Source organism: Bufo gargarizans, chromosome 2, assembly GCF_014858855.1.
Source record: "Bufo gargarizans isolate SCDJY-AF-19 chromosome 2, ASM1485885v1, whole genome shotgun sequence".
Lineage (NCBI taxonomy): Eukaryota > Metazoa > Chordata > Amphibia > Anura > Bufonidae > Bufo > Bufo gargarizans.
The window spans coordinates 587,132,343-587,156,028 of NC_058081.1; the positions used below are offsets into that span (position 1 = coordinate 587,132,343).

At 42.7% G+C, this 23,686-nt stretch overlaps 1 protein-coding gene across 1 annotated transcript in view; it reads right to left on the bottom strand.

Moving 5' to 3' along the window:
* PLCH2 (phospholipase C eta 2) overlaps positions 1 to 23,686 on the bottom strand; it is a 730,017-nt gene that overhangs the window by 189,509 nt on the left and 516,822 nt on the right. The window contains exon 6 of the mRNA XM_044281842.1: positions 6,616 to 6,786. Within this exon, the coding sequence (XP_044137777.1) occupies positions 6,616 to 6,786 (171 nt within the window). The remainder of the gene's footprint in view (positions 1 to 6,615; positions 6,787 to 23,686) is intronic.

Consider the following 23,686-nt stretch of genomic DNA (forward strand, 5'->3'; position numbering starts at 1 on the left):
TGTGTACTTAATAACCTTACAAAGGCAGCGTCCCTACAGAGAGATTTCAAATCAAGTCGTCTGAAAAGCCTTTTGTACCACAGCTGTGATTAAAAAGAAGCATTTGCCAACTATAGCAGACACACGTGTAATGCTAAGTGGTGCTGAAGTCAGGCTAACTACTCGACAAGTAGTTCCACTATAGTAATCACTTTTGAAGAAATAATTGGATTTCCTTGTCGCCTCCATCACGGCGTGACAGATTCTGGATTGCCACCATAGGAGAGATGGAAAATGTTATGAACCCCAACACCTTTGTTCCATTATTAGGCTTGGTAAATAACATAGAAACCTCATCACAGCATTAATGGCAAGAAAAAATATGGAGGAAGTCAAGTTATTGGATAAGTTCATCCAAGGTAGACCGATATGAAGGGTGGTGCTCGCTTCTAGCTGATGTAATTGCCAGTGGAAAGCTAGGCTGCCACCCATACCTCTTCCAAAATTTTCATTAGGGGTTTTATAATGTTGCCCAGTAGAAAATAATTGGTGATATTTGGGTGGCCCCTCCCTGTATGTGTTGTGAATCATTTTTATCTACCTAGAAATTTAGTAAGCCATGACCATCAGATTGTCCCTTTCGAAATAAATTTTTTTGGTTTCTCCTGAAACCCAGAGAGATCTTTTTTCCCAGTAGAGGAACTTTTCTATCTTGACCAATATGGACATGTATTCGTGAGTAGAAAACAAAGCAGGGACAAATACTACACACTTTAGTACTCCCTTATTTTCTTGACCAGAATAGTCATTGTCACAATAGGGCCTCAAAAAAAAACTAAAATATGGATTCAACACGAAAGTCATGTGTATTTTTTGTGGATCTGCATTTTGCAGACTACAGAATCCATTTGATCATGCAAATGCACCCTAAGGCCACATTCACTGTATTTTTGGTCCACATCTGTTCCACAGTTTTTGTGGCTTTTATGCGGACCCATTCATTTCAATGGGGCTGCAAAAAATGCAGACAGAACACAGGGTGCTGTCTGCATCCATATGTCTGCTCCGCGGTCCTGCAAAAAAGATAGAACATGTCCTACGCTTGTCCATTTTGAGGACAAGAATAGGCTTTGTTAGGCCCCATTTACACAACCATATTTTTGGTCTGCACTCCATCCATATTTTTGCCGATTGTATGCGGACCCATTCATAAAAAAACAGATACAATACAGACGTCACACAGATGTCATCTGTATTTCTTGCAGATCCACGTTTTGCAGACTGTAAAATAAATATGGTCATGTGAATGCACCCTACGTATGAGGAAGGTGTCTCATGGTCCACCTCTGCTTTAGGGGCTGTTCCTGAACCAATGGAAGGTTTTTGGAAGGCAGGTTTTGCTGGACTGGTTTTTTTGACACCATGTCCCATTTAAAGCCCCCCTGATGCACCCCTAAAGAAGAAACTCCATAAAAGTGACCCCATCTAAGAAACTACACCCCTCAAGGTATTCAAAACTGATTTTACAAACGTTGTTAACCCTTTAGGTGTTCCACAAGAGTTATTGGCAAATGGAGATGAAATTTCTGAATTTCAATTTTTTTGCAAATTATCCATTTTTATCAATTTTTAACAGTAACAAAGCAAGGGTTAACAGGTTAACAGCCAAACAAAACTCAATATTTATGGCCCTGATTCTGTAGTTTACAGAAACACCCCATATGTGGTTGTAAACTGCAGTACGGGCACACGGCAGGGTGCAGAAGGAAAGGAATGCCATACGGTTTTTGGAAGGCAGATTTTGCTGGACTGTTTTTTTTGACACCATGTCCCATTTGAAGCCCCCCTGATGCACCCGTAGAGTAGAAACTCCAAAAAAGTGACCCCATTTTAGAAACTACGGGATAGGGTGGCAGTTTTGTTGGTACTAGTTTAGGGTACATATGATTTTTGGTTGCTCTATATTACACTTTTTGTGAGGCAAGGTAACAAGAAATAGCTGACAGTTTAGATCATGTGATATTTTTATAGACCAGGTTGTCACAGATGCGGCGATACCGAATATGTATACTTTTTTTTTATTTATGTAAGTTTTACAAAATAATTTCTTATTTTGAAACAAAAAAAATCATGTTTTAGTGTTTCCATAGTCTGAGAGCCATAATTTTTTCCGTTTTTGGGCGATTACCTTGGGTAGGGTATAATTTTTGCGGGATGAGATGATGTTTTATTGGCACTATTTTGGGGTGCGTGTGACTTATTTATCGCTTGCTATTATACTTTTTGTGATGTAATGTGACAAAAATAGCTTTTTTTACACATTTTTTATTTTTATTTTTTTACGGTATTAACCTGAAGGGTTAGGTCATGTGATATTTTTTATAGAGCAAGTTATTACGGACGCTGCGATACCTAATATGTATACTTTTTTTATTTATGTAAGTTTTACACAATAATATCATTTTTGAAACAAACAAAAAAATCATATTTTAGTGTCTCCATAGTATGAGAGCCATAGTTTAGGTTTTGGGCGATTATCTTAGGTAGGGTCTCATTTTTTGCGGGATGAGATGACGGTTTGATTGGCACTATTTTGGGGTGCATATGACTTTTTGATCGCTTGCTATTACACTTTTTGTGATGCAAGGTGACAAAAAATTGTTTATTTAGCACAGTTTTTATTTTTTATGGTGTTCATCTGAGGGGTTAGGTCATGTGATATGTTTATAGAGCCGGTCGATACGGACGCGGCGATACCTAATATGTATACTTTTTTTTCCTCCCCTATTTTTTACCAATTTGTTTTATCTTTATTTGGGGAAAATGACATTTTTGTTTATTTTTACTTGAAACTTTTAATTTTTTGGGGGGGGGGAAACTTTATTTTTTCAACCTATTTTAACTATTTTTTGTCCCACTTTGGGACTTGAACTTTTGGGGGTCTAATTCCTTTTACAATGCATTCCAATACTTCTGTATTGGAATGAATTGGCTGTATGAGTAATACTGTGTGTATTACTCATACAGCTTCCAGCCTGTGAGATCCAGGGGGCTGGATCTCACAGGCTCGTCACCGGAAGGCAGCGCGATGCCTTCCTTAGACATTGCGCTGCCTTCCATGCCATCGGGTGCCCCCTACAGCCGCATGGGGGCCCGATGGCACCGCCGCCCGCCGGATAAGGTAAAAGCCGCAAACTGCAGGTCTGAATTGATTTCAGCGGGCACCCTGTCACAATTAACTCTGCGCCGCAATCGCGATTGAGGACTAGGGAACAGGGTATACAGGTATGCCCTAAGTCCTTAAAGGGTTAAATGCATACTGGATGTTTTCACTTATAAAGGGGTTATGACATGACCTAAATCTAGAGTAGTGTTCACCATTTTTTTTCCCTATATCTATCCAAAAAACACTGCTGTCCAGTGTATTTTTCAGTCTTTGCGTTTTTTACTCACCCCTCTGCAATTCTGGACTGTTTAATCCCCATGGTTGGACCTCCTTCTGGGATTGCCATCCCCACCTATCCTTTGGTTGAACTTGATGGACTTTTGTCTTTTTTCAACAGTATTAACTATGTAACTATGCAGCTCATCACATGAGAAAGTCAAGCCTCTGCATTTCCCAGGAGTGCAGTGCTGTTAGCTCCTAATAACCCCTTACTCTCCTGTACATGGAAATAGTACCTTACACACAGCCGCATCAATTGCACTAATACATTGCACTATAGCATGTAATGTCATTTCCTTCTCTACTCTCTAGAGAGATATAGCTGCTGTATATATTTCTAGGTATTTAGAAGTAGGGATGAATGAAAGGTCTCTGGACCGCTTCACCTGTTCCGAGATCTCTACACTGGCACTGATAGCCATGAAGGTATTCATCATGTCTATTCACCACTGAATGCAGTAGAAGGTGGACCAAAATTTCATGGGATAACCCCTTTAGGATTTAGGGTCAACACTATCATTTGTTTTATTGAAAAGTAGCTTGCAATATACAAAAGACTGGGAATGTCTGCTTTAGAACATCAGTAATAACACTCAAACATTGGGGAATTATGCGTGCAGCCTACCCAGACATCAGCGAATTTCATGATGTACCTATGATCTGTTATAAGAGAACTAAAAACATTAGAGATACTATTGTTAAAGCAGACATAGGTGGCACCATGAATATGCCACGTCAACTTTTCCTTTCCACACCAAAGAAGGGCACTTTTCCCTGTTTGCAGTGTGTTCATTGTTCGGCAGTTATCAAGGGTGAATCCTTTTCCCATCCACACACTGGTAAAAAATTTCCTGTTCAGGGCTTTTTTTTACCTGTGACAGCAACTATGTTGTATATCTGTTAAAGTGCCCTTGTGTACATTGGTGAGACATCTACCAGAAATGAAAGACAGGTTCAGTAACCATAAAGCCACTATACGTAAGAAAAATCTGATGTTGCCAATCCCTTTCCACTTTGATAGATGCGCTCACAATGTTTCACAACTTAGATTTCAGATCATTGAGCAGGTGCTGCCACCCGTATAGGTTGCTGATACTTAAAAAACGGGAAAGTTTTTGGATTCACACTTTGCAAACTCTTGAACCGAGAGGTCTCAATCGAGAATATGAATTGAGGGCATTTTGTTAGATTAATTTATGTTTTTCTGATAGACAGTAATGGTTTACTGTATTTCATATATATATCAAAAATCTTTTTGATTAAGTCACAGAAAAAATGACAAGGATGGATGTCGCTAAACTATCCTGTAACCTGTATGTGATAAACGAATCAGGGTAATTATTTTGATATTTCTCTATGCTGCCTGTTAGTTTCCCACAGCTTATTCTACTTAAAGCTACAAGTATCAATTAAATGTTTATTTGCATTGAAATTATGTTGCAACATTGTTTGGAATTGCTGCGTTTGATCCGTTAAGTAACTATGTCTGTAATTGTTGCAATCAATGTTTTGTATACCTCTGTTGTTATGGTGATGTGAAGTCAACACGCTTTCACGCCAAGGCTGGCGCACTATTTAAATTTGTGTTCTGTAGAGACTCACTCGCATTTGAGCCGAAACACGTGTCGCTTCTGTGTTCCACTCCTCCATGCCTGAATAAAGCGAACGTTGCTTTCAACAAGAATCCGAGTGCCGGTCTTTTTTACTGAGCTTCAAGTGGGTTGTCCTGCCCTGACGCGAGAACCGGGATCCCTGGAGAGGAGTGCCGACTGCCTTCGTTACATAGTAATAACATTCAGGTTTATTTCTAGGAGATGCCATCAGAGGAAAAATATCTGCTGAAGTGTCTCTCGAGGCAGGCAGCACATCGTTGACTGAAGAAGTCCATTTTACAGTTTTAATCTCTCACGATGGGAACTATTGATAAGGAGATTAGCCCTTGCTATGACCAGAACAGAAGTGAACTCTGCACACAAAAAAAAAGTTTCTGTAAAAAGTTTCTATTAAGTGAAAAAAGGTTGTCCATGGAGCCCGTGTTTTCTCAGCGGAGTACCAGACATTGTCATCTACGATGAAGCAAAACTTTTATCATTTTGTTTCCCATTTCTGTTCCTATGCTTGAAATCCTACAGTGAAACGTCGACTTCAATCAAATGAAACTGTGGAAAATGTTGGCTGGAGCGCTTTTTACAGAGAAAGGAAAAATGCAATTACAGCTCTCCACAAAAATGTAACCGCCTCAGTGATGGAACACGCATTACGCTGGCCATGTAATAGATTTCATTTTTTATGTATTTATCAGAAATATTCTCTGCTGACGGGTGAAAATAGATATTTTATTGGCTTATTTTGGTGACTTATTCAGGATGTTACAATGATTATTTTGTGACATATACTATTAGAAACCAGGTAGTCAAATTAATTGATCCCTCAGCGGGATGTAGGTAGGTAGTTATGCGTGTGTGTGTACACACACACACACACACGCATATATATATATATATATATATATATACACATACACACACACACATACACACACAGTAAATACACACTTTTTTTTTTTCTTTTTTTTACACAACATGCTCTTGTGTACAGTTCTGCCTCCAAACCTTTGTCTTACGAGCAGTTGTGGTACTACAAATGATGGGGGTTGTAATTTTCCGACAGCTGGAGAGCCAGAGATTGGGGTCACTTGTCTATAAAAACAAATCAACTGTAAGAAATGAATGCTTAATTTCTTTCAAGCAGATAAACCCATTTACCTCTGACCAGACCTGGCACTGGCTTTTATGGGATAATTATAATATTAATAATTTATTTCATTTTTATTGCTTTAATGAAACATTAAAAAAATAAAAAAAATTTAAATCTCCAACATCGGTAGTACCATTCTGTGATCATACTCTTCCCTCTGTCCTCTACCGAACTTCATGAGAATTAATATTAGTAAAAAAAAAATATGTAGGAGACAGAAAGGTGAAAGGACTACAGGATCTGACTACACAGCGTCTTGTTGTCTGTTACCATGGCAACACAGACAAGTCTGACAGCTTGAGCAATCCAGAAAGAGAGGGCATCCCCTGGTTCTCCAGTTTAATCATTTGGGGTGGGAGAAAACGAAAGCCTTGTGATATTGCAGTCATGTTCTTTTATGAATATTACTGACAACAAAATATGAAATGACTTACCTTCTGTTCCGCTTCTAGGAATCTCTTCAGGTCATCTGGATCTAGGTGGTCCTTGTGATTGCTGTACGTGAGCATCAGTAGGTAGAGATCCCGCCTTGTCGACATCATCTTGTAGAATGCACAGAACTCATCAAAGCCAAGTGTTCCTTGGTTATCATCAGTATCCGCTTCCTAGGAAATTTAAGATAAATGAAGATTGTAAACCGACCAGAAAACATCTGTTCTGCTGCTACAGACACAGCCCAAAACTGGACAGAATTAGCCCAGATGCGACCAGTAACTACACTGGTGAACATAAAGTGGCTTACAATTGAGTCTTACAACAATCCATTATTAAGAGCAGCTTTACTGCTGCTGCTATCATTAAAGGGAATGTGTCATCAAAAATGACCTATTGTTTAAATCACATTTTTATGTCAAACATTATTTTTAGAATTTTTAGGGAATTTTTTTATTTTTCTATGTCATATAAAAAAATAAAGTTTAGAATTCAGCAATTTTTACATTGACTAAATTTTTCGCCCAGGCAGCCCCCCTCTAATATGAGCAAAGGAATATTTCATGCTCCGATGCTCTCCCTTGCGCTGCGCTGAATCACTGTTTACATTTTTGCACTGCTAGGCGGAGGCTTCTGCCTAGCAGTGTTGTGTTGCCAGTAACGTCACCGGCACTGATGTGCGGGCTTTACTGCTGCCGTAGACGTTTTACAGTGATGTCACCGGGCTCACTGCTAGGTGCAAACCTCCACCCATGGAGAGCCTGTTACATCACCAGATCTCCCCAAAAAGTATTTGTCCTGCGTGATTCAGTGCAGGGCAAAGGAGAGCATCGGAGCATTTCTGCTCTGATACTCACGTCAGAGGGGCTGAGTGGGGGAAGAAGAGGGTATGTCCGAGTCTTTTGAGATCAGCTTCCTGTCTTTTGATATCTGCTACATGGGCCATAGACACAATTGACAGGAGTAGACACTATTGACTTCTGTAACACCCCAGAGTGGTGTTACCACTACTGCTCCCTGCTACTGTCTTTATGGGCTAACACCAATGCCATCTATGTATTTTGTCCAGGTCCTCTACCATGTGCATTCCTATTATTGTTATGCAACTGCTTATTTCATGTAATATGCCTGGTTCACCAGCAGGTGGCAGCAAACACGGCAGAGCTGTACTTAGATAGAATGAAACTTTTCATTCCTTTCTAACCCCCCCTCTGGAGAGAAGTGGGCTTGTCCTACTTACTTCAGGAAGGGTGTGGACCAGTTAGAATTAGGTCTAGTGTACCCCCAGCTAGGGGAAGGCAGAGCACCTTAAGCTCTGCTGGCCATGGAGGCCAAAGCCTAAAGCTCAGGACTACAGAGAAGAAGGGCAGCCTACAGAAGAAGATGAGTTATACAGCCAACCTGTCAGTGCAGCAGAGTGAGAATAAGATATATAAGATAACTATATACAGAGTTGAGTTTGCCTGCCAGTTTAATGCTAAAGCCTGCTGGGACCAAGACAAAACCTGAAACTGTTTGGAGAAACGTTTACCCAAGTAAAGCTGGCATTCAACTTCATCTCAAGGTGTGGACTCAAGTTATTTCTTCAAATCCCTCAATCATTCCCCCTATGTATTGCTTCGGAGCCAAAGCCTGGGGTCCAGCAGTATCCAAGTAGGAGCACCGTGACACACATAGAGAGACATTTTAGGCCGCACTATACCACTCGGCATTCCTACAGTTAGGACACGTTTATATACAGAGGGCTCTGGGGGAGGCCGCCCGTTGCACTCCCATGGTAGAGTTTTCTATGGTCAGGGGGGGGGAACAGATAAGCTGTCGATTCTGCATTATCTTGTGATTGTAATGCTACCTGTAATGATAACAGAACTGTACAGAACTGAAATCATGACCCATTACTAGACCTAGTGGCCATTGTGAAGATTGCAGGATTATATACATTTATTTAAAAAATATATACATAGTGACATGGAAAATGAAAAAAAAAAATATAAATTCTAAAAATAAATAAATAAATAAAATGTTTAACACAATGGGATTTAAACAATAGGTCATTTTCTGATGACATTACATTTAAGGCTACTTTCACACTAGCGTTTCACACAGAATGCATTTCGTTCTATTTGGTTGCATCCCCATCATGGACAGAATAATGCTGCAAGCAGCGTTTTTCTGTATGCGATGTGGTGCAGAGCAAGACGGATCCGTCCTGACACACAATGTACAGTAAGTCAATGGGGGCGGATCAGTTTTCTCTGACGCAATAGAAAACGGATCCATTCCTTATTGACTTTCAATGGTGTTTATGACGGATCAGTCATGGCTATAGAAGACATAATATGACTGATGCATGCGGTTGTATTATGGTAACGCAAGCGTTTTTACGGATCCGCAAAAAAACGTGAAAGTAGCCTAAGATTACTGCATCCATGAATGCATTATCAAGACTAAAAGAACGTCTTGGATAGTCTGTCAAAAATGGATTTGTGCATCAGGGCTGGATGGTACCACCAAGAATCAGTAAACCAGGACCCTAGGGTACAGGATCTCCAATTATACCAAATTGATACAGTGCACTTAAGGCTGAGTTCACATATCACAGTTCCTTTGGAGAGAGAGTACCTGTGTACTAAGGTATGTGATGGAACATCACACACTACTGTTTCCTTACAGGTTCCATGGCTTTCTGAGGCATTAGCTACAATGCCTAAGGAGATTTTCAGGTACTTTCAAGTTGACCAATTGGTTCATCGTTGGCTCTGGCTGCTGCTCTATTCTTCCCCCATGCTTTACACTTGAACTCTACTTAATTAAATTAGCTACCATGTATTACCACCAGCCTACCAGATAGACTGCATGGACAGCGGATTAACCACAAGCAACTAAAACCGCCAATGAGAAAGAGTATCATCTGGTAACACATGATCTACGGAGGGAGACATCATTAACACCGCTCCTGACACGTCTGTGTTAGTAATACTAGCTTTCCCCATGTAACAATTCTGGAACATCTTTGCACATAACTCTGTTATGTTATTCCTCTATTGTTCCTACTAGACGTTTATGAAAACATTGCCAGCGGTCTTCAATAGAGATCCACTTGGCTGTTACCAGTTGAGGGGCGTGTCCCTGCACAGTCTGACATTATCCAATCAGTGCTGCCAGTGCCAGACCGTACAGGGACCCACCCCCAACTGGTAACACCTAGCTGGACTTCTATTGGAGACTGCTGGCCATTGTTTCATAAGCTTCTAGTAGGAATAAGAGCGGAACATCACTACACAGAGACATAAGAACAGTTGCTCGAAACTGTTATTACATGGGGCATGAAAGTAGGCACTAGAACAGACATGTCAGGAGAGGTGACAGGCATAGGGTCAGGGGCATAGCTATAGGGGGTGCAGAGGTAGCAGTCGCTACCGGGCCCAGGAGCCTGAGGGGGCCCAAAGACCCTTGTGTCACATAAGACGACACCAGTATTATAGAAAGTCCTTGATTGTCACATCTCTGGCTGGAGGGAAGGGTTGAGAATTTAGCTAGGGGGTGTACCGTTTCAATTTTTGCCTCAGGCAGCATGAAGGCTATGTGCTCCCCTGCTCCTGGCCACAGAGCACTGAGGGAACGGGGGCCCAAGCTGAACTCTTGCACCAGGGCCCATGAGTCTTTAGCTACGCCCCTGCGTAGGGTAGATCCTACAGGCTTCTGTAGACCATACACAAGTCCATAGACTGTAGCAAGTGACTACCCATTTCATGTTGGCTCTTCATCGTATGCTCATGCATCAGAGACCGCTAAATATTAGATGTTGTTTTCTGGCCTTTACGTTTTTGACACTACTTTGGCAGAACAACACATGAATATAAAGTAGCATTTTGCGAAACAGTCTAATAATAATGTCTGTGAGAATATGCTAGCTGCCAGGTTTTCATTTAGGTGCCAATTCATGTACGCCAAAGCCAAATTACCAGCAAAGCTCCAGCAATAATGGGAGCGTTACTGGCAGGAGCGGTGCCAGGGCTCAGTAATGATGTGGATACAGTCTTTGACAATAAGCAGGCACGTGCACATTCACTAATAGGTGTTTACTATAATTGGATGCACCCAATTTCTGGAGGAAAGTACAAGGCTCTTTGTGAAATGAGGCATAGAAACATATTATAGATGATGGCACAAGGGAGCTGGGCCAAAATGTATGTAAAAATGGGAAAAATCATTAATTATTTTATCTTTTCTTAAAGAAACCCCATTACTAATAAAGGGGCTGCGCCACTAAAGTGTATCCTGCCCAAGTGGTATGGCCGTTATATAACTTTTCCTAAATACCATGATCTATCAAAACTGCCTTATTCTAAAGTTATTAGCTACCATTCCATCCCATGGAAAATCAGTTTTGATATTTAGTTGCTGTTGGTTACGTCCTGCATTGGAGCCCTGTAATGTAGGACGTAGGAAGAGTTATCGGTAAGAACAAGGGGCGTGGCTAGTGTCACATGATCTGCTGATGTCGGGACACATCTCCTTGTCCTAAGGCACGAAAGGACAGCAGACACATGGCAAACAAGAAGGTAAAATTCAAGCATGGGGGAGAAGAGAAAACTGCTAATGAGGTAAATTCGGGGAGGGGGGGAAGAAAACTATGCAAGGAGGAATTGTAATATCCCAGAGTGATATTACCATTTCTTCACCCTGTTGCTGTCTTTTATTGCTACCAAAATTGTAATCTATGTATTTGTTCCAGGTCCTCCTAGCATTTCCTAATGTTTTTATGAAACATTTTTCATACATGTACATGTGCCTGGTTCACAAGCAGGTGGCAGCAGAAATATGGCAGCGAGATCTTTAGATAGAATGAAACTTACGATTTCATTCTCCCCCTTTTGGGCAGAAGTGGGCTAGTTCCATCTCCTACCAAGGGAGGGGCAAGAGGAAATGTCTAGTCGGTCTAAGCCAGGACAGCATCAGATGCAGACGTGCCAAGATGTAGCAGTGAGGGGAGGTCCCCCTCCTGCAGCAGGAGTCCCTCCGGAGGGAAGCAGCTCATAGAGCACCATGACTCCTTGCAGATTCAGCTACAGAGTGTCACGAGGGGATCAGCAGCCAAAAGCACCCCACCCCAGTCCAGCTGCCAGAATAGCCAAACTCAGCATGCTTTGTTCTATAGTGTTTCACAGGGCTTGCTCCACCTGCCACGATGTTCCCTCTGCATTAGCCACATCCTCCATGACCCCCCTCCACAATACAGAGCAAAGTATACTGGGTTTGATTAAAAAAAAACTGCAGGAAGCTGAGGAAAACAGGAAGTTCTGCATGTAAACATCCTGCCAGGGTGCAGGGATGCTGAGAACAGGGGAAATTGATGACATGAAGAACAGGTATCTGGGACAATGACATGCAGTGTTTAAGGTACTCTGGACAGATGGCAAAAAAAAAACTGCAATTTTTATGCTGAGGTGTCCAGTGGGCGATCCTAATTCCATTATTATTGTGCATAGAGAGATAGAAATCAATTGCTGAGTAGTGCCACCCACATAGAAAGAACGGGGATTTATGTGAATAAAAAGCTATGCTGAATTTTTCCCATAAAACTATACATCAACCTGCTCAGCTCTTCCTGCTCTATAACATGCTGCCTACAAGGTGACACATTTCCTGCACATAAATCTTATGTATATCGTTCTCTTCCCCCATAAGTTTTGGATCTATTCGCAGTTCCGTGTAAAGAAAAACAGTTCTACACAAACACTGCTTCAGAATGCATGGTGTGAGCAGGGCTTTAAAGTTCTCCTCAAGGCATTACAAGATAATCCTAAGGCGCAGTTCACATTTTTATTGCAGCTTATTTTTCTTACGCCTAAAATTGCAAACTGATGAAAAAGCCAAGGGTATTAAAAAAACCAATCATCTCACAACACTCATCTCTATGGGGTCCACTATATGAGGGGGGGGGGGGGGGGAATTAAAGGGGTTGTCCAAGTTATGGAAAAATAATAATATAGCGCTGAAAATCTGATATATAACTGAGCTAAGCAAGTTTTATGCAAAAATAAAAAAATAAAAATAAAAATATATATTTCCCTGGTTCTTTTCTGGCCCTTTGTTTACATGCAATAAAAACAATCTCTGCCCCTCCCCCTGCTCTGCTAAGGGAGTGAATACAAGAGCTGCCCTGGAGTGACATGTCTGCCTGCTGGGAGACTCTGCAGCATGTTGTATGTGTAGGACTACAAGTTCCAGCTGTATAATGACACTGCTAAGGGAGTGAATACAAGAGCTGCCCTGAGTGACATGTCTGCCTGCTGGGAGACTCAGCAGCATGTTGTATGTGTAGGACTACAAGTCCCAGCTGTATAATGACACTGCTAAGGGAGTGAATACAAGAGCTGCCCTGAGTGACATGTCTGCCTGCTGGGAGACTCTGCAGCATGTTGTATGTGTAGGACTACAAGTCCCAGCTGTATAATGACACTGCTAAGGGAGTGGATACAAGAGCTGCCCTGAGTGACATGTCTGCCTGCTGGGATGCTCAGCAGCATGTTATATGTGTAGAACTACAAGTCCCAGCTGTATAATGACACTGCTAATACACACAGGATCTTCCCCCTACCTTCTTGTGCAATGCTCTCTCTAGTATGTATTGTCTCTTCACTGCCTGCAGAGTTGTGCAGCTGAAGGGGTTAAGAATCCCAGCAGAGAGTAGACGGCAGTGAAGGGGGGGGCGTGGCCAGCACAGTGACTGCTTGTAAACTACCTTTATCAGAGCAAGGAGAGAAGCTGACATCACAGGTCATGTGACCTTCAGTGAAATCTGAGAAACCAGCCCCTGGAGATAAAGTGAGTTAATTGGAAAGCAGTTACATTTGCTTAGTTAGGAACATAGAAAGAACAAAAAAATAACTCGGATAACCCCTTTAAATGTCTGAGCTGGGTCTTAAAGGGAACCTGTCACCTGCAAAACGCATATTAAACCGACCACAGTACCTTACATTATCCCCCAGTGTGTTGCTTATCATGTTTTTCTTTCCTCTTTGTGTTTCTTCATACTTGTTAAAACCGCTGTTTAATGTTGGTTGGCCCTGTCTCCGAGTCAGGCTTGAAGTCAAGGGGGCAGCGGCCTCCTTGCTTCAAGTACAGCTAAGCCCGCCCCTTACCCCTCCTCTCTACAATTAGATGGACACGCTCTTCTAGCACATGCGCGGTACGCTACCTGTTACAGCGTGACGGCCGGGTTCAGGATCGAACTGCCCGGCGCATACGCAGTCAGCAAAATGCAGGCAGGTGAGTGAGGATCTCGCTGTAACAGGCAGCGTACCGCGCATGCGCGGCATCATGGTGATCCCGGCATCATGGCAGCAATCTAATTGTAGAGAGGAGGGGTAAGGGGCGGGCTTAGCTTTACTTGAAGCAAGGAGGCCGCTGCCCCCTTGACTTCAAGCCTGACTCGGAGACAGCGCCAACCGACACAAATGTGTGCAGACAATGTTGCTCTAGTTTTCTTGCTATCACAGAGACCAGGCATTTAGTGATCTACAGATAGAGTGGGCTCTTATCAGGTCACATTGGCTTGGAGAAAACTATATTAAAAGGGTTTTCTGAGATTTTATACCAGCATCTGATCGGTGGGGCTCCGATTGAAGTGAACCAAGCGATACCAAGCACAGCCGCTATACAATATATGGCACCTTGCTTGGTGAGCACAGAGAAGGCGGTGGAGCTCACAGGAGAATCGGTGCCTTCTCACCCATTAAGAGGCCCCGAAACGCGTTGAGCTGCTCACTCCCCCACCCTGGCTTTGGAATAAAAGAATATAAAGAATGAACAAGAACTCCTGAGTGATCATTGTTCATCCGTGAGACTCTACTGGCGATCCAGGCGCAGGAGGTGTGATGTGGGTGTCTTGTGCTTTATCCCACATTACCCTCCTGGGTGAAGTGAGTCACTAAAATTTTGATTTTATATCTTGATTTTATATCTAGATTTTATATTTGTCAAAGGTTTTATATTTGTATTTACCTAATACTACATTCGCCATTTGCACACCATATACGAGTTGACCGTGAGAATTTTAACAAATAAATTGGTGAGTGTGAAAGTACTGTCACCCCACTTATGTGTATCTAACACCTTTTGGGTATATACCATCACAACCCTAGATACTAGAGATCTTGGCGCCTCTTTGTGGTCCTTTCTAGCGTTTTTTTACGCAACCCCACTGTTACATAATGGTCTGGTTAGTATCATATATAAAGCTATAGCTTTTCAATTTCCTAAAACCCTTCCTACACTGCAATGTACATGGGATATTTCATATATAATAAATGCCTGCGGATAATAAACGGAGAATATGACGCCAATAGGGACACAAGCAGAAGCGCCATTAGTCCTCATATACTTCTTCCAGGGTGATGAAATTCAGGATCATTCACATGATGAACATCTCGGGTGTCCCGATTAATAAATGGCTCCTCACACCAGTGCCGTTTCCCGCTCGCGCTCTCTTTAACCAGCATGTGTTCTAACATTAGATGCAAAAAATGTTTATGATCTGAAGGATTTGCCTCGGAAACATGGGATATAGACCAGGCTGCGTAATCATTAGCAGCCACTTATACAATTTTAACCAACTCTGGCCCAGAAAGTGAGCCTACTGATGTGCAGATTCACTGTGGGGGGTATATGACCCGTACGTGACAGTCTGCGGTGTGGAATATGGATGCACATAGTAATCCGCCTTACAGCAGCTTTATATAGGCAGCTGGAAAGATTATTTTATTAAAGGGTCATTCCAACTTAAAGGGATTCTATCACCTCTAAATCTGTTTCAAAAGGAAGCATACCACCATGCCCACTTACCAAGATTTGAGTTGGTGAAATTGGGGCTTAGAAGCACCATCCTGGGAACACTCCAAATCCACCCGAAAAAGTAGTTTGTATTAGCTCTGCCCATTTTCAGCCTGGGACAAGTACAAATTTTGTCAGGACTGTCTCTGAAAACCCTGCCATATTTTGAACAGTTGGCAACTATGCACCATGTAGGTGCCCTGAACCATAGCCACATCTTTCTTGTGAAAATCCAGTCTTCCAGTCCTGGGAAATACTTCTTATTTTCATGCAAGGTGAGCACCAATGCTCAGCCATATCAGCGGTCCAGAAGCAGGAGCCACATGCTCTCGCGCCCGTTAAAAAGAGTTCCTCGGCTGAGACCAGGGAAACTGTTACGCCATAGTAATAGCCGGAAGCCTCAAGCAGACTTTGGTAGCTATTGCTAGTATATACCAATGCAGGCCAGCAGGTGGCAGCACTGTAATGGTATATTGTAAATGGAGTGTTCTATCAGGGCGATTTAGCCATCATGGAACACAATAGGCAATCTAATAGGAAATCTAATTGCCAGTTCTAGTCACCCAGTTTTAAGTTTTAAAAAATATTTTAAAAAAAGTTAAAAATTCAAATCACCTTAGTTCCATCCTTAAACTTCCACCAGCCATAGCTATGTTTACACTAGAGGAAGGCTCTAGTGTTAAGCCAAAACATTGCATCCTGCATGGGTGTATTAACAACTTTTTTTTCCTTTTTACATTTGAGTGTGCTGCCTTGTCGCATTTTTTATGCATTTGGGCGATAGTCTGGTCCCACTGGGCCTGCATCTGTTTTTTTTTTGTTTTTCATTTATTGTCTAGTACTGCCATTTTCCTTTTTTATACTTTTACAAGCTGTGACGGTTACAATGAGAGAGCTGCAGCAGAGCAGGGACAGGGATAGAGCACGAAGGACACGCCTCCTGAGCAGTGACAGGGATAGAGCACGAAGGACACGCCTCCTGAGCAGTGACAGGGATAGAGCACGAAGGACACGCCTCCTGAGCAGTGACAGGGATAGAGCACGAAGGACACGCCTCCTGAGCAGTGACAGGGATAGAGCACGAAGGACACGCCTCCTGAGCAGTGACAGAGCACGAAGGACACGCCTCCTGAGCAGTGACAGGGATAGAGCACGAAGGACATGCCTCCTGAGCAGTGACAGGGATAGAGCACGAAGGACACGCCTCCTGAGCAGGGACAGGGATAGAGCACGAAGGACACGCCTCCTGAGCAGTGACAGGGATAGAGCACGAAGGACACGCCTCCTGAGCAGGGACAGGGATAGAGCACGAAGGACACGCCTCCTGAGCAGTGACAGGCATAGAGCACGAAGGACACGCCTCCTGAGCAGTGACAGGGATAGAGCACGAAGGACACGCCTCCTGAGCAGTGACAGGGATAGAGCACGAAGGACATGCCTCCTGAGCAGTGACAGGGATAGAGCACGAAGGACACGCCTTCTCAACTGCCAGCTTGAAAAGAATCTAGCAGAGCAATTGGAGCAATGAATGGAGAGATCTCTGGATCCATGCGAGGTACAGGGCTGGTTCTAAGTTTGTTAGAAAGAGATTATCATGTACTATATGGCGTTTGATTTTTATCACTCATGGCCTAACCCCTTTAATATAATTTTTTTTTTGCAACCAGGTTTCTAAAGTAAAGCACAGTGAGAACACAGACCCACACCACACAGGAGCAAACTTCCATAGGTGTCAAGTATTTTCCCATCACAAGGGGCTGACAAGAGACCCAGCAGAACAAAGGGTTGGGAAAAAAGGAAGTGACTTTTGGCCATTTTGTTATCCTCCATGAAAATCTCTTCTGGGTTATCTTATCATTTCCTTTCAGTGTAGTCTAAAGGAACTGGCTCCTTTCAAACATAATAAAAACAGCCAAAAAAGCTACTGCAGTAGAGACGATAAGTTGTGGCAATTTTACATAGGACTGCAGGTAACTATAATTAATTATAAAGCCTAGAACTGGCAAATAAATTCAGCTCTGCTACATGTGTGCCATTGCTGATCTCTGAAGCCTGGGCCTTCAGCACCATGGACAGTTACAGAGGAAAGATACTGTCCACAAGTATGAGCTACAGTATAGACGGGTACTCCAGCTGTTGTGAGACTACATTTCCCAGCATGCTCTATTCATTTCTGTGGGAGTTCTGAGAAGAGCAGAGCAATTATGCATGCTGGGAGTTGTAGTTTCACAACAGCTGTTTTAAAGATTGCAAACTATGACATTTTCCTCCATGCTGACTAGTGCGGCTATGTTACAGACACTGCTTCTCGGCAGAAAGTGACCTATTATTTCAAATCAAGTTTTTATGTTAATGTACATTATTTTGTTAATTATTTAATTTTACATATCACTATCCATACTTAAAATAAATCTGAAATCTGTCCGTTTTCACACTGACACTTTACGCAGAGAAAATAGATATATATATTTTTGAATTCTATCTTTAAGGGATTATCCCACAATTAATGTAAAAAATATGAAAATCAGACTTCATACAATCTGTTTCCAACAAAACTGGAACCAGCCCTGTACTTCACACTGATCCAGAGATTTCCCCCATTCATTACTCCAGTTGCAGCTCAGTGGGTGTGTCCTCTCTCAGAGGGCGTGCCCTTTTGCTGTAGCTGGCGGAACTGATCATGTGAATCCACCTCAGTGAGGTGGACAGGGAAATTAGAGAATTTCTAATTACATGCTGTTACAACAACACTATTGAGATCCAGGTATTATTTTGAGAAATGTAGAATATTTTTTTTCGTGGGACAATGTCTTTAAGAAAAACAAAACAAAAAAAACATTGTCAAAAAAGAATATTTATCAGCATCTATTTTTAATTTGTAAAAAATGCCTCACAAAATTATGAAGTTATAGTAGCATAACCCTGACAAATTCAAGCAGTGCATACGGACATAAAATCTATACAGCACGACTTAATATCCTCTAAACCAGTGGTGGCGACCCTATGGCACGGGTGCCAGTGGTGGCATTTAGAGCCCTCTCTGTGGGCACCCGAACCCTGAGATTCATGGCGTACCAATATGCCTTAGACTTTTCCTGCCATTTATCGGCGCAGGGCGCACTATGAACAGCGCAGGCAGCGCACTGAATGCAGGCAGGCTATTATAGAGAAATGATAAAGTACATGGAAGATATACTGGACTGGACTGTAGTATTCAGGGTAAATGCCATGTTGGCACTTTGCGATATATAAGTGGGTTTTGGGTTACAGTTTGGGCACTCAGTCTGTAAAAGGTTCCCCATCACTGCCCTAAACCATGTGGCAGCAAGTGACAACGTGTTACCTGTGAAACGGTGTACAACCTCAGATTGCTGGAATGAATAGACCTTCTGACCGGATGGTCATAGATATGTCCTCATTCACTGACTGACTGCTCAGAGTATGGATAGGAGAGGTCCTCTGCAGAGGAGATGCCAAAGGGACCTTGAACGAACTGTTCTTATCCTCACTGGAGGTCGCTGTGGTTAAAGGGCTTGTCTGGTTTTATATATTGATGACCGATCCTCAGGATAGGTCACCAATATCAGATCGGTGGAGGTAAGACTCCCGACACCCCCGCCGTTCAGCCGTTTGAAGAGAATGCAGCGTTCCTGAATGGGACGGAGCAACTGTACTGACACAGCTCGCTGCTGCGAAGTTGATGGCGAGCGGAGAAACAGTGAAGTGCTGCTTTCTATTCTCATAGCTGATCATCGGGGAATGACCGGAGTCGGACTCCCGCTGATCTGATATCGATGATCTATCCTGCTGTTATTTGCCAAGGCTGGGGGCTCAGTGGTACGGCTATCCATAGTACAGGTCAGAGATCAGCAACCTACGGCACGCCAGGTGTTCTAAAACTACAACTCCCAGAGTGCTCCAATCACTTTTATAGGAGTTATAAGAACAGCAGAGCATGTTTGCATGCTGAGAGTTGTAGTTTGCAGCAGCTGGAGTGCCAAAGGTTGCTGATCTCTGGTGTAGTTGAGAGATGAGCGAATTTTTCAAAAATTCAATTCGGCTGGTTCACCAAATTTTTCAAAAAAATTCGTTTCGATCCGAATTTAATCGTAAAAAACGTCTATTTCCTGGCTGCAGAGAGCCTGTATAGTGGTGTAGAACACTGTGCCTTGCAGTAACACACATAGGGAGTCTGCTCTGGTAGTGAAATAATACTGTGAGTCAGTATGACATGTAGATGACAGGCGTCGCTCTTAGAATCACTGCACACTTCACTTATTTGGTCATGGGGCCAAAAACTGACCAAATAACTAAAGTATGAACTCAGCCTTACAGGTCGATGTTAGCGCCAAGAAGAAGCGCACTCCTTTTACACCGTGGCCAGCGGATTCCACATAGATGTCTACAGAATCTATTAAACGCTTATACAAGTAGAGCCCCCCGGACAGAGTGGAGAGGGTGTCAGCAGTAAGTTTGTGCTGACGTCACTGATTATTTTGCCCTTCCTCTGATCCGTCAGAACAATAACCCCCAAAAAACGCTGAATGGCAAATATATTTTATTTTTGCCACTAATACACGACAAAAAGGGCTGTAATTTTCACCACACAACAGCTAATAAGCCTTTTTTTCCCCACTAATACACGCAAAAAAATTCTTTAGAAATATTTCTACATCTTATTTCCCCCTGTGCAGAGCAGTTGCTCTGCACAGGGGGAAATAAGACGTAGAAATATTTCCTGGTAGTACACCCTGTTAATGGTTGTATCACACCGCACTTGCACTCCAATAACAAGCAAGGTTTGCTGAAATGACAGAGGCATCATCTATTTCTTACCTGAAAGTATAATGGAAATTTGGGTCCCCAGTCAGTGCAGCAAGGATTGTTCCTATTACCCAGGCTGTAACCTCCCCTACTGAACCCTGTTCAACATAAATGCTGTGGAATGATTCCTCCCTATCCTTTCCCTACACCTTGAATAATCTTTTCCTGCACTTGTAAATCATTTTTTTTTGCACAATGAAGTCTTTCCTATCACTGTCCCTAGCGCCTGCTGATGTCTCTCCCTGCACTAAGTACACTGGTAAATGGCAGAATCCAAGATGGCTGAGGCTATTTATAGGACTGTGACATCACAGGGCTGGCTGGCTGCTGATTGGCTGCATGCACGGCATTATGGGTGATCCCGCCTTCCCAGAGTCCATTGCTCCATGTCCTCACACGTGCAAGAGCCATTTTAGGAAAAAATGTGATTCGCTACTACGAAGCATGAGGAAATTAGGATTCGGATTCGGATTTTTCATGAAATTTGGATCGAATTCCACTTAGTCAACTTTGATTCCCTCATCTCTAGTCATCAATATCGGATCAGTAGGGGTTTGACACTTGGCACCCCACAGATTAGATGTTGCAGGCAGCTGCCTGTGGTGGAAACTACACAGTAGACGGAAGGCTCCATGCACTGTGTAGTGCCCATTCACCCAAATACAGCAGTACCCTGGCCCTGTCACTACACAGTGGAAATAACCTTGTGCTTCTGGCTCCATCCACTGTATAGTGTCCGGCGTCTGCCTGAAGCAGCTGATCCCGAGGATAGGTCATCGATGTCTTATTGGAAACACCTAAACCTTGAAAGGCAGGTACGGTTGTACATTTATCTACAATCCTATGTGCTTGTAACAGCTGCTGCTGTGCGTTGCTGTTCCCCTTCTTACCGCCGCGGTCTCGGGCGCCGTGTTCAGCGGTGATCGGCGGCCGGTGCTTCCCATTCACCGCTGCAGTCCTGGGCTCCCTCTGTTTGGGTGCTGCTGTTCTGGGATCCGCTCCAGTTTGCTCTCAGCCCTGACCACAGCATGCTTCCTGTTTGTTTCCTGCAGCACTTCTTTAACTCCTTAAGGACACAGCCTTATTTCACCTTAACCCCTTAAGGACTCGGCCCTATTTCACCTTAAGGACTTGGCCATTTTTTGCAAATCTGACCAGTGTCACTTTAAGTGGTGATAACATTAAAACACTGACTTATCCAGGCCATTATGAGATTGTTTTTTTGTCACATATTGTACTTCATGACACTGGTAAAATGAAGAAAAAAAGCGAACATTTTTATTTATAAAAAATAATACAAAATTTACCAAAAATTTGTAAAAAAATGGAAAATTTACAAGTTTCAATTTCTCTACTTCTATAATACATAGTAATACCTACAAAAATAGTTATTACTTTACATTCCCCATATGTCTACTTGATGTTTGGATCAATTTGGGAATGATATTTTATTTTTGGGGATGTTACAAGGCTTAGAAGTTTAGAAGCAAATTTTCTGAAGTTTTCAAAAACCCACTTTTTAGGGACCAGTTCAGGTCTGAAGTCACTTTGCGAGGCTTACATAATAGAAACCGCCCATTAATGACCCCATTCTAGAAACTACACCCCTCAAGGTATTGAAAACTGATTTTTACAAACGTCGTTAACCCTTTAGGTGTTCCACAAGAGTTAATGGCAAATGGTGATAAAATTTCAGAATTTAGATTTTTTGGCAAATTTTCCATTTTAATCAATTTTTTCCAATAACAAAGCAAGGGTTAACAGCCAAACAAAATGCTATATTTATTGCCCCGATTCTGTAGTTTGCAGAAACACCCCATATGTGGCCGTAAACTACTGTTGCCATGGGAACCTTCCCCGTCTGCCACAACTGAGCAGACTGGGAAGGGGAAGGAGGGGGGCTCCCTCCCTCTGTGACCCCATCCTATCTGGGGGCTGCAAAGGCACAGCAGCCCCCGATAGAAGAGGGAAGGAGCTCCCTCCCTGTTCACTTCCTACGGACCGCGGCATGGAAAGGGTTAAAACGGCTGACATCTGCACAGATGTCAGCCATTTGAATCAGTATCAGCGCATATATAAGTGGCTCAGCGCCCTTCCCAGATGCCTCAGTGTCAAGGTCCTTGTGTCCTGCTAAGGTTCCTGTTTTCAGCTTGTGTGCTTGTGTTCTTGACTCGTATCTGTATTCCTGGACTCTGCTACCTGTTATATTCCTACCTGCTTGCCTTGACTCTCCTGTTGCTGATCCGGATTGCCTGACCTGTACCTGTGCCGCCTGCCCTGACCTTTTGCCTTTCTGACTACGCCTCCGCCTCATCCTTCAGTCCTGCACCTCTAGTACCTTTCTCAGGTACCTCCTGGACCAGCTACCTCGTATGCCTATCCTCCTCAAGAGTTAGCAACCTGGTGTTCCCCTCAGGAAAGTCTATCCCCACCATCAGGGGTACTGTGAAATTCCAGGGGTAGACAACGCCCTTAGAGGAAGTAGGACATGTGGCACAGTGGGTTCACACCCGCTGGTTCGTGACACAGTGCTATGCATAACCACAGCCATTAGATCACAGTATCATGATTTCATCCAAATCTCAGCTCTGCTACATCTGTATCTATTGAGTGCACACGTTAGTCTTCTACTAACTTAACATTCATTCAAAAGAATTTAAAAAACGGACTAGAAAAAATATATCATTTTAATTGAGCATAATAAATTCCACAATAATAAGTTTAGTTATTTTCTTTAACCTCCAGCTGGCTGCATCCCCCACTACTCATGTGGCTGCACAGAATATGCATGCTTCACACTTTGATGTCAGGTTCAGGACGAATGCCTACGGTAACGTATGTCCCAGTGGTGGGGCATAAAAGAAAGCTTATCAAAGTCACCAGTAGCCCCTGGGTTTTTGGTGCCCCCCACCAAGATAAGAAAAGCCAACAGAAGCAATGATTGTTTTTTTTTTGTCTCACTCAATAAAGCAATTATTTTGTTCTATATCCTGAACATGAAACACTCCGATAACATGTAAAAAAATTCAGCACAATCCTCAGCAGAAATCCTCTCGGATAAGACTTAGGGAGAGGACCAGTGTGGGCTCATGACCTGGAAAATTTCTCAACCACCTGCAAAACACAAAGCCTTTCAGCTGAAAAAAAAAAATTCGGTGCTTCTTTGACACAGGTTCACACACACACACACACACACACACACACACGGAAAAAAAAAATCCTCATTCTCATTATTTTTAACTAGGCAGTGCATGTCTTTTTTTATTTTATTTTATTGAGAACTGTTCCTAAACTGTAGACTCCAGCAGAGCATCTCCTGAACCTCTGTCTGACAAGTAGAAAAGATCAGACAACAGCAAGACTGTTAATCATATGAAAGAGAGCAGCAGCTGAAAGCCTCCAACTTGCATT